The following is an 11517-nucleotide window of genomic DNA, read 5'->3' on the forward strand; positions in this document are numbered from 1 at the left end:
CTATTTTTGTGTGTCTTGATTTCGGTCTGAACATTACCCACACACAAGCAACATGTAAACAATGTTTAATTTTTAGAGTAAGTTTAGTGCACCAACATAGTATAATTGTACACATGTATGGAATAAAAGGGATATTATGTTTATGATCTTACAATTTCCATTAAAACCACTTTTCTTGTTTTCACATACATGGAACCTGGGGTATGACTATAGAGACCTCGAGGACTCATCTTTGAATCTGTGCCATTAAGCACCTGTGACAGCATGAGCGCCATCGAGGCTATCTCCATTTTGAAGTAGTCAATTTTCTTCATTACTATTTCTTATCCCTCCTGATGACCCAGTTGGACATGACTCCAACAGGGAGCCCATGCTGTTATGGCCTTTTGGCCACTAGAGGCCTCTATCATTCTCTATGGGTATGGCAATATATTATATTCTATAAAATGAAAAAGTATTCTCAAATGGGTTTTTATTGATTTGTGATAGAGAGATAATGTTAAATGCTGCTGTAATGTCACCTTTAGGAGGTTTGCAAACTTAAACCAGCATCCTGAAATCATGACATTCATGTGTGTAATACCGATGTCATAACCTTGAGTGAAAATGCTGAATGCGTGTGTGTGAGTTGTACCTTACTCTATCTACCTCGACATTATGGCGTTTGAGGAACATTGGAACATGTCTAATTCTGACGTGAGATGTACGCACGTATGTTTAGGCCTACTTAAGCGTACGCGCACACACAGACGTAGGGGTACGTTTCATTTGCTCGTAGGTATGTAATTTCCATTCGTTATATTACTAAATAGTTGTTGATTTGTATTTAGTATAGAATAAGCACAGACACATTTATGTTTTACGTCTTTAAACTTTATTCAGTCTACTAATATATTTACCATCATGCCGAGTAAAGAAAACAGACAGGCTACCCACATTCAGGATTACGCATAAGCCGCCCATCCCCTTCCCATGTTGCGCATATAGAGACCGAGGGACGCCAAAACTAGTTTGCATTGCAGGCCGCCATGACCACCATGATATATATTTCCAATTTGATGTAACGAGGTTGAGCTCCTTGCAAGCAGACGTCCACACCCTGTGAATGTGGGAATGTATGGCTGAGGCATGTAGCTTCTTAAAGACAATTATAAATCAAAGGTGGTAATCGGAAAGCACACATTGATATTATATTACATTCCAATATGGTTACGACCACACAAGGGACCACAGGTTAGTTTCTTCGACGTAGGCTATTGTACATCTACAGCTTTGGGCTTTCATCACATAGGGGGAAGGTAAGCCACATATATGTACGTATAAGCGCATGTACATTGGAAATCACTATGGCGAGAACTCATTGCAAAACAAATATTAAATTGCAATTTGTATCAAAATTGAAATTTTTCATTTTTGATGTAATCTATTTTTTGGTTGTAAGCACCCGTTCATTTGTTTATGCAAGAGGATATATGTTGAGTGCGTTGCAGAACTCATTGCAGAATTATTTTCAAAATCTAGGCCTTTATCAAGTTACACTCTGAGGAACTTGATAGCGCGGGCTTGTGCTTTCAAAACACTGCGCTCCTATTATAAACCACGTTTATTTTTTTATATTTTTTTATTTAACCTTTATTTAACTAGTCCTGACATAGCACCTGACTAAAATGTGGAGAAAATGATTGAGCACAAACATAATTTCAAGAAATCCACCTTTAATTACAACGACACGTAATTTAGACAGTGTATGTATACTTCCCAACTGAAAACATGTATGGATAAGATAAAGGAATGTTAAAAACATCAACGAAATTAAACAGTCCTTCAGTACTCACAAAACACATAAACCATAACAATGACACATACACACATACATTCAAAAACACATACATTCGAATTATTTGATCGGTGCCTAAAATGCCATACAATCCATTCAAATAACCATTAGCTACTATCACTTCGAAAAGAGTCATTAAAGATTTCGCTATTTGTTAGGTTAGTTCCTTTTCAACATTCTTGAATCACCTGCCATGTACTTGCTCTTACGAAATGCCATTCTCCAGGCCGTCTCATTGCGTTCGTCTGTGACAGACCCGCCATTTTCCTTCCTAATAGCCAAGCGCCCAACAGGATCAGCTCAACTGAACCAACCGCCGGCTGCATAGTATCCATTCTCTCGTCGTTTCTCAGGATCAACCACGATCATCACATTAAAACTATAAGACAACCAAAACAAAATAAAATGTAATTCAATATCGAAGATTCCATGTAGGCCTACATTTTAATGACGTATGAATAAAAGCATCCATCAAAAGAATAACATGATGTTTCTAGTGTCCTATAACTTTATAACGCCTATTGAAGCAAAGGAAACAAAACAATGCTCTCCCATTGTGCGACCAACACATTCCGGGGTGAATTCTGGCCCCCTGTGGTTGATAGGCAGTTTGAGGAGCCTCTGCAGTTAGAGGACGGTGAATATGTGTGGCAAAGAAATCCAACAAATGACCGACGTCATCGTCCCAGGGCCAAGGTTGGTGGGTGTGACAAGTGAAGTCTTCTAGCCTTGATCTCTGCCTTCTAGCATCTCCCTCCTCATCTCCTGTCACAAACAACATCCCCCTCTTCCGCCCTCAGTTTCATTCTGGAGGGGGACTGGGTAGTGTGTTACATAGAAAAAACACACACACACAAAGAGAGAGAGAGAGAGAGAGAGAGAGAGAGAGAGAGAGAGAGAGAGATAACAAAATTGAATGGAATTCTGCATCCTTTCAAAGAACATAACCCAAATGCATTATCTATACATTATTTTCCACAAGAAACGATGGAAATATGAAATAGGTATTAAAGCTCATGCCAACATGTTATAAAACTTCTCATGCGTGAAAAAATATACATTTTACAGGGACAATAAAGTGTATTTACTGGGCGTGCTAAAGCTGGAAAAGTTACCTGCTGTAGTTTAATGGCATGGGTCAAAGTTGGACTCTCTACACATTCCTTTTTCTGTTCCCACTCACTCCCATTGGTCGATACCCCTCCTGCGCAAATTTCCGGGCAAAAGGGGCTCCTTGATTCCACTTTATTGCAGCGGGTTAGAGGTGAAAGCCTTGACATTATTGAAGTTCAAAGACTACTTTTAATTATACATTGTAGTTAATACATACACGTGCAATCTTCCATAGACATATGCTCTGTGAGCACGCGGGCGCAGGCACGTAGGCCTATCCACACACACACACAATCTATCAAATCAGTCACACACCAGTGATGTCCTCGATATGTCCTCGATATTTATAGATATGCACATACACCTACCACCATTGACCTGGAATTCCAAGATCTAATTTTAGGGGTCCGTTTTAATCAGAAATGTCTGTCTGCCATATGGCTAAAGTGTGTGTGTGTGTGTGTGTGTGCGCTCGCGTGCGTGTGTGTGTATCATATATGCAGTCGTATGTGCACAACACCGGCCCGAGGTCAGGTTGAACAGTGTAGTTGTCAAGTTTTTTTGTTCCGACAGCCAGTCTTACTTGTTTACTATTTACTGCGGAAGTGAGCACCATTCCCCCCGAACAGACGGTGCAATTAAGAGAAAAAATGTCAATTTAGTGCCTTTGTCTTTATGGCAGTGTCTAGACTGCAAGAGTGGCGATTCCATTTAGTGGGCACTAAAGAAGGATCCCGTACCTCTTTCTTTCTCTGCGTTTCTGAAATGTAGCCTAGTTTGCATGTTGTTGTTTGTGTCTAACCCGTATTTGAGGAAAAGCTCAAATATGCACTCCTATATGAATGTACCCCTCAACAGTCCCACAACACACTCCCTCAACTTTTTTGTCAGAAAATGTTTGCATAAAAAGGGAAGGCCTATTCCTAGATGACAATAGTTGATATACATAAATACCCCGAGAAATACCCCACTCAAATCCCTTAAAAATTAACATCAGATAGACTTAATGGTTAAAAATAAAATCTAAGACACAAATGCAGTCAGATGTTTTGGCAATCCTTTTCAACCATTGGCTACCACTCTTAATCACTTCCCTTTGAAAATGACCAGCAGATAGCCATGGTCAATAATAAAATCTATGACAAAATCCACCAGAGTCTGTTTGTTGTCTATATGTCTGTTTATTTCACAGGTATCTATATAATAATGATACACAGGCACAGCTCCATATTTTCCTCCTCATCTTCCATAGCCAACACCGAGCATAAAGCAAATAATTTAAAGGAGCGTTAACATTAAAGCTTTTAAAGTACACCGCTTGTTTGGGCGGTGTAAAGAAAATAGCAGCACCGAAAGGGGGTGAGAAATGAAAAATGAAATCATATTTACAATCACGAATGCACAGTCTGTACAAGGGAAACCATCAATACAAATTGTACACGTCACAGTTCTCAATGGCAAAAATGAAGCCTGTAAATACTATTTTGTGTTCAATAGTCTAGTCGAAAAGAGAATCGTGGTTTCATGGTAGGCTACACATAGGCAATACATATACCTACCTATACAACGACCAGAGGGAAGAGACATTTTTAAATATCCAATACAGGCCTATCATTGCTTCCAAATTGTGTGGTAACATTTAATATTCAACAAATAATATACTTGTGAAATGCACAAGTAAATACACAGAATTAAAATTCGTGGTAAATACATGGAAATTCATATGAACTACAGCATATCAATGATTATTATATCACCTGTAGGCCTAAATCTGAAGTATAAATTATTCTGTGCACGAAGGCTACAGGAAAATGGCGGCTTAATCACGCATACATAGAGAAACCCCATATGTTGTAAATAGAAATAACCTCATCATAATATTTAGTTGCTCAACGTGGCTGCTGAGCTGGGCTCTTTTTTGTAACTTGAACTTTGTTTATTACTGGTGATAAGAATTCACTGAGAAAAGAGTGTCATTGGCCTTTGACTATAATCATTAGGCATATGCTTTAACACTCCTCACATGCTCACAATAGAGGGTTTCCAGAAAAATATTGCAAACGATCTCTGCTTAATTTCTTTTCTTTCATTCTTCGATTCTGAAACCAGATTTTAACCTGTCGGTCGGTGAGGTTCAGCATCCGGGAAAGCTGCAGCCGTTTCTCTTTATTGATGTAAACGTTAAAGAAGAACTCCCGCTCCAATTCTCGAATCTGAAATTTGGAGTATGGACATCTCTTCTTCCTCGTGCGAGGAGTACCTGGGGTAATCAAACAGGAAGGACATGATCAACGAAAGTTTCAAGGAATAGTTTGTCATTCACGAACGGATATTCACATGAAGTTAAAGTAGCCTAGCTAACACGTATTAACATCAACATAAAGTACGTAGGCTCTTTCTGTGAATACACTATTCAGGTATTTCTAGAAGCATTCATTTAATGGTACCAATTATGTCAACATCCAACACGTAATATATCAAATCAATCAGCCATAAAGACTATTAAATTATCCCACGCACTCAAAGTGCAAAGAAAATCAACTTACAGCCTCTAAGTATGTATTTATTTATTACAAATATACAATAACAAAATGTGTACGGCTGCAGGTTGCGGGGCATTCCCATGGAATTCAACTATACATTTGCACACTCCTTCATGGTTGTTTGAAATGTTGTTATATATATATGAGATATTAATCCTCTTGTAAAGCTAAAATGGCTCTCAAAATGGCAATACATCACAGTTGTGGTCAACATCTCATGAAAAAGACTAAGTACAACGACATAAAACATCTCTACAGTAATGCTCTGATTGTGCAACATTAGGCTACACAAACAGACGCCAATGTGTGTGTGTGTGTGTGTGTGTGTGGTGTGTGGTGTGTGTGTGTGTGTGTGTGTGTGTGTGTATAAATCACTGCAAATTCAGACATAGATATCTCAGGGCTAACCGAAAGGAAAAGGGTTCTCAGTTCATACTGACCACAATTTACACATACCCATTCATAACTAAATGCAATACACATAGATGTAGCTTTGATGCTAACACAAATGTAGCTATATAGACTACATTTGGACAGAATGTGTTTTCATACTCAGTGTTGGGGAAGCTACTTTGAAAATGTAGTTTAACAAGCTATCAATTACTTCACACTGGAAGAACTTAAGATACACTAAAAATACCCTTAAGAAACATATAACATACCTTAACTGGAGTAACTTTGAAAAAGTAGTTCACTTCATGCAAACAACTTCATGAAAAAGCATCAGACCTTAATCTGACTACAAATGACAAGAACAGGTCACCTTGGAGTTAGATGTTAACATAATGTGTCATTTAGCTTATTTAACCCTAAAACTACGTTTCAAGGGAAAATCCGGCAGGTGGTCTGATGCAGAAAAAGAAAGGAAATTCCTGTCTACTTTACCCATCATTTATTTTAGCTACACCGCTACATGACAAAAACAGTAATAAACTACTGAAAACAGTACCAAGATTTGAATTGATTTCAACGAGCAAGCTACAGCAAATTTGAATGAAATTACTAGTTGAACTAGCCTACATGTAGTTCACTACTCCCCAACACTGTTCATACTGCGGTACAGAGCTTGAATTGCGGACACGAGCATGGTCCAGATATGGACACAAACACATAACCGAGTCTCTACGACTGATTCAATTTGTCTCCAGATACATATAAATAGCCTAGATGGATACTTATGGAGCCTGTCATTTGGTCAATAGCTGAATTAAGAATACTAGTTTGCCTCCATGTGCACAAGGCTAATAATCTCCCAGCATCTTTTAGTAGGGTTAGTTTGCATGCAAGCTGCTAAAAGAAAATTAACAAGATACCAAAAGCAATGTTCTGCCCTATTGGTTTTTACTCACGACAAACCAAGGAGAAAATCCCTTAAAATGCCCAACGCAAGTTCATGATCAAAGTTAGCATTTGTCACAATAGCGCGCTCTTAAAATTTCACGGACTCTAAGATAGAAGCGTCTGTGTATAACATTCTTTTTTTCAAAGCACTTTCCCATCGTAAAAAGTATTCTCGTTGTAAGAAAGAGCTTTGTAGGTTACAATAAAATCCTTTGAATGCTTATAAAACTCCACATAAAATCTGACCGACAAAACACTCGGCTAGTCCCTTAACCTTTCTCCATTTATAGCTTCGGTACCTACTCGAGTGGCTGTTCTTGCTGGCACTGCCATCCTTTGTGGCTGAAGAAGTACACGAGCCCGAATGTGTATGTTCCTCCTCATCCTCTGGGTCCTTGTCCTGGTCTGGGGCGCCCAGTAGAGCCGCTGGCTGCTGGGACTCTGTTTCCAGTTTACTAGCCTCGCTCTTATGTAAACAATTCTCTGCTGACTGATTGTCCGCGCCGCAGTATGCGGTCTCAAAAAAGCGGTCGAAACCTTGAGGGAGGACGTTGTTTTTCCCCACTCCGGGGTAGAACCCTGTGGAGGAATGGTTGGAGCTGGGATGGTGGTGGTGGTGGTGGTGATGACTGTACACACTCTCGTTCGTTTTCATAAGCATTTCTGTCATGGTGGATGACGGAAGACAGTCCCTGTGCACCAGATCCTCTCCAGAGTAGCATGATGCATAATTGCTTCTATGGTGCCATTTACTAGAAGGGTCCAATCCATAGGAAACTTCCCGTACCGGCTGCACGTGAGGCAGATTTGAAGAATATGGGTAGGTTATCTGCCGCGACGAGGCCTGTGGAAGAAACGTAGAGACGGCGGAAAATTCGGGGACGTAGTAAGTGCAGTTCGGGAGATAGATGTTTGAGGCGCAGCCCGTTCTGTCCCCAAACTCGGATGTCCGGTCTTTGTGCGTCTGGGAGCAGAAGTTTCCCAGATTCACCGAGTTAAACATCTTTCCCCCGTACTCCGTACTATAGATAGATGTTTTGGATTCGAACTGCAGAAGGGAGAAATTTAGGAAGGCAAGATGACGCGCAATCCGTCTAAGTCGCCAAAGACACGTGATCGAAAGTAGATATTGTCATATATCAATTTGGAACACTTGGATGTGTAGTAGTTCACTTAGGTAAGATCTAGGAGGTTCAAACGATTAATTTAAACACCACAGGAGCACTAAGAAAACCAGTAACATAATCCTGTTTGTTGGCTTAGGTTATGGCAATTATAAAGATAAGCTTGAGTATGAGGCTATTTATGTATGAGAGTGGGTTAGGGTAGCATAGTTTAGCATGTGATATAGCAGACTAAATTTGATTTTGAATTCTACAGGTAAGACCTTACTATTATTATGACTATTATGATTATTATTACTACTACTACCATAACATAGTATACTACACGTTGTATATTGTACAATAGCATATAGCCTACTGGTAGACAGCAGAATTTACTCTCACACATTGTAATGTATGACTAAACACTACCAACAAAGTGTACCGAGATCACTGAGAAGTTAAAACAAATCCATGCTTTACAATGAGACCAAGATTCCAACATCACACTCGAAGCGCCCCTGTTTTGAAAAGTGTGTTTTCACACATAGCCTAGCAGGCTTTATGCGATTATAGGTAAATATCTATCGTGAATCTATGACTAACCTCTCTGAAACTGCTCCTCATCAAGGCAATGATTGTGACTGTTTTTGATTGATATAGATGTTGTCTTTTAAGATATTGCAGTTTTGAAATGTGGGGTATTTTTCATCTAAACCACTTTTATAGCCTATATTTACATTTTTAACAGCCACTAACAGACTAACATTTCCCTATAAGGAAAAATAAACATTAAAACTCAATGTTCAAAGTAAACATTTTGAATACGCATTTGGCTACATTCACATGTTTGAGGGACATTTTTCTATTTAGTTTTTCTCCGGATGGTATTTTATTTTATCAAGACATGGCCTTGATGGAAGCCTATATCTTTGGTGTTGCCTCAAAATAAATGTGAACTAAACGGGAATAAAACAAGGATACACTACATTCTGTTTAGGGTGCCTTAGTTCGACAAAATCAGTCATTTTCTTCATTACTTTCCTTTCTCTTGGATCATGTTAGAGCTGGAGGAGAATAGCCGAGAAACTCAAGACCAAGGTTCCAGGCTGAACGTGGAGAGAAGAGCACAAGTGAAATTTAACCTTGGTCGACGACGGCTGTCAAAACAGCTGTAATCCACCAACCGCGGAGTGTAAAATATAAAATAATCTTAACTTTGAATTGCAGAAATGAACAGTGGTTTAGAAAATGATAGTCTACTCGAGAGGTGACCTAGCTATATTTAAGCTAAAAGTCTAAAGGAGACAATTTATTTTGTTTTGAATTAGGCTTGAGGACATATTTCTGCTTAGGCCCCACAGTCTCACTGGGCAACAAATGAATCGATTTGTCATGGAATACTTTCACTCTGACAGCTGTTGAGAAGTAAGAAATCCTCTACTGTATGCATATCTTTAGGGCTACATCGTGTAACTACTGTACATAGATGCCCGATTAAATATGCATTCTTTTCCGGAGAGAAAACAAATCTCGTTTTAATTGTGGTCCCAGACAGAACATACATTGGTTATTACCTTCAAAATATACATGACGTCTGGAATCCCCATCACAAACGTGGCTGGGCCATGTGATCAAGTAGAGGGATGTATGGTATTTAAATCATGTAATTGCATTTATTCAAATAATACCTCCGTGTGCGATTTCTCCTATGTGGGAAACTTTCACTGTTGTTGAATCACGTGAACCCTACTGGCCAATCATCAATACAAAGTAAAACTATGATCATTGTATTGATTATGATAAATATCATTAACTTCTTCTGTTCCAAAATATGTTTTCTGAAGGGTAATCTGTATGCAAATTGTATAATTGCATAGCCCAAACCCTATTGTTTCAATAATTAAAACGTTTAAGATTGTGAGAGTGTGTAATCATGTAGGCGCATTTTGGTAGTCGCCTTAAAGCACATTATAGGAAGAAAAGCCCACATTACGTCTGCTGTTCCATTTAAACCATCAGAAATAAATAATACTATAATAACTAGACCTAGGTATTTTGGAGAGGTATGTGGCAGTGGCATTGCAATATGTTTGTTTACAGACCCCTTTCAGAAGATAAAAGGTTGAAGTACACGATGCCTGCATCCAAGTACAAAGAAAGCAGACAGCTGCCTAGACACAGCACTTGAATTTGACCACTAAAATCTTCTACGTGCCTAACCATAAAACGCCGAATGGCTGTAAGAAAAAGCTAAATCCCTTTGTTCTATAGAACAGTGAGAGGGAGAGTAAGGAGTTAAAAATGTGTGAACACTGATAAGTTCTACCCTGCACATATAAAGTAGTCTAACCATGCAGTCATACTGTCTAAATGAAAACACAAAATGAACAATTCCACGTCACACCACAAGGGACGGGTAAAAGAACTTGAAAGCATTTTCGAAAATAGCTTATGTTGGACAAATGTTACTTAGCTACCATTAGTTAGTCTGGCTATATATAGCCTAGAGCGCAGTGAGTCAATTCCCTCTCGTTCAGGCTTGTAGCGTCTAATATTGTAGCCTAATAGAACATGGTGAAAGTTTGGATCCTATAATGACATTCAAAGACTTTGCATACCATATTGGGAAACCATTGGAATATCATGACGCATGACCATAAACCATATGGATATAATTCAGGCCCTGACAGAAGTATATTGCATTATATAGGCCTATTTAATTATTCAGGTTTAGACAATCCATAAACGCACAAAAAGAAGCGATAGCTCGACTCTCAAATGCATAGGCCTAAAGCTACCATCCAGTTTAAGGAAGGCTTAATATTCATATTTCGCAAGGAATTCTATATCTTGTATAATGAATATCACAAATCATGATTGGATTATAATAGCGCTTTTTGCTCAAGGCGCTTTGCATTATTTAGGAGAAGCGCGCCTCAAGAACTGATATAATACGTTTAATTGGGAACTTCATACATTCCAAAAAGTAAACTAGTCGAAAACATAGTAATGAACCATTCATATTGACAGGTTGCAGAAAACGTACTGTCGTTGTGCTGTTGAGTCAATTCAATAAAGAGTTCTAAACGGCGCTAATTATCCAAAGCCAAAAACAACATTTACTGTAAACGAAGCCTCCACGCAGAATAATTCATTATTAGGTCCTTTGTGGAATTCATTATTGTCGATAGCAAGACAACAACAAACAAAGTGCATAGTAGCCTTCATGTAATAGCCTTCATGTCCATAACACTGTCAGATATTCTCCAGCTCAGAAATCACTAACAACAGCGTTTTCTGCATGCGCTCTAATTAATATGCACAATGATTTTGAGAAGGATAATCAAGCTAGGCCTTAACTGAAAGGCCTAATCGCTGAAACAGGGATATACCTATATACCAGTCGTGTACAATTTCAAACAGAGATGCCAACACATTGTCTGTGGTATTACATAAATGGCATGCCCACAACACTTGGGTAGTAAGGAAAATGAACACCGTGGGCAATCCTCCTTCGAATACCTAAAACGATTAATGTCTTACGGGGCTGAAGCTCTAAGGCCATCATACGATTTAC

The 11517-nt window shown here is 38.8% G+C and overlaps 1 protein-coding gene across 1 annotated transcript; it reads right to left on the reverse strand.

Annotated features, from left to right (window-relative positions):
• Window positions 1-4119: 4119 nt before the first annotated feature.
• LOC110532674 (homeobox protein Hox-C11a) lies at window positions 4120-7932 on the reverse strand. The gene is made up of 2 exons (XM_021616765.2): window positions 7138-7932; window positions 4120-5210 (listed from the first exon to the last, which is right to left on the reverse strand). Exons 1-2 carry the CDS (start codon window positions 7835-7837, stop codon window positions 4978-4980), a joined length of 933 nt encoding a protein of 310 aa, XP_021472440.1. The 5' UTR covers window positions 7838-7932; the 3' UTR covers window positions 4120-4977.
• Window positions 7933-11517: the final 3585 nt, after the last annotated feature.

Source organism: Oncorhynchus mykiss, chromosome 9 (assembly GCF_013265735.2).
Source record: "Oncorhynchus mykiss isolate Arlee chromosome 9, USDA_OmykA_1.1, whole genome shotgun sequence".
Lineage (NCBI taxonomy): Eukaryota > Metazoa > Chordata > Actinopteri > Salmoniformes > Salmonidae > Oncorhynchus > Oncorhynchus mykiss.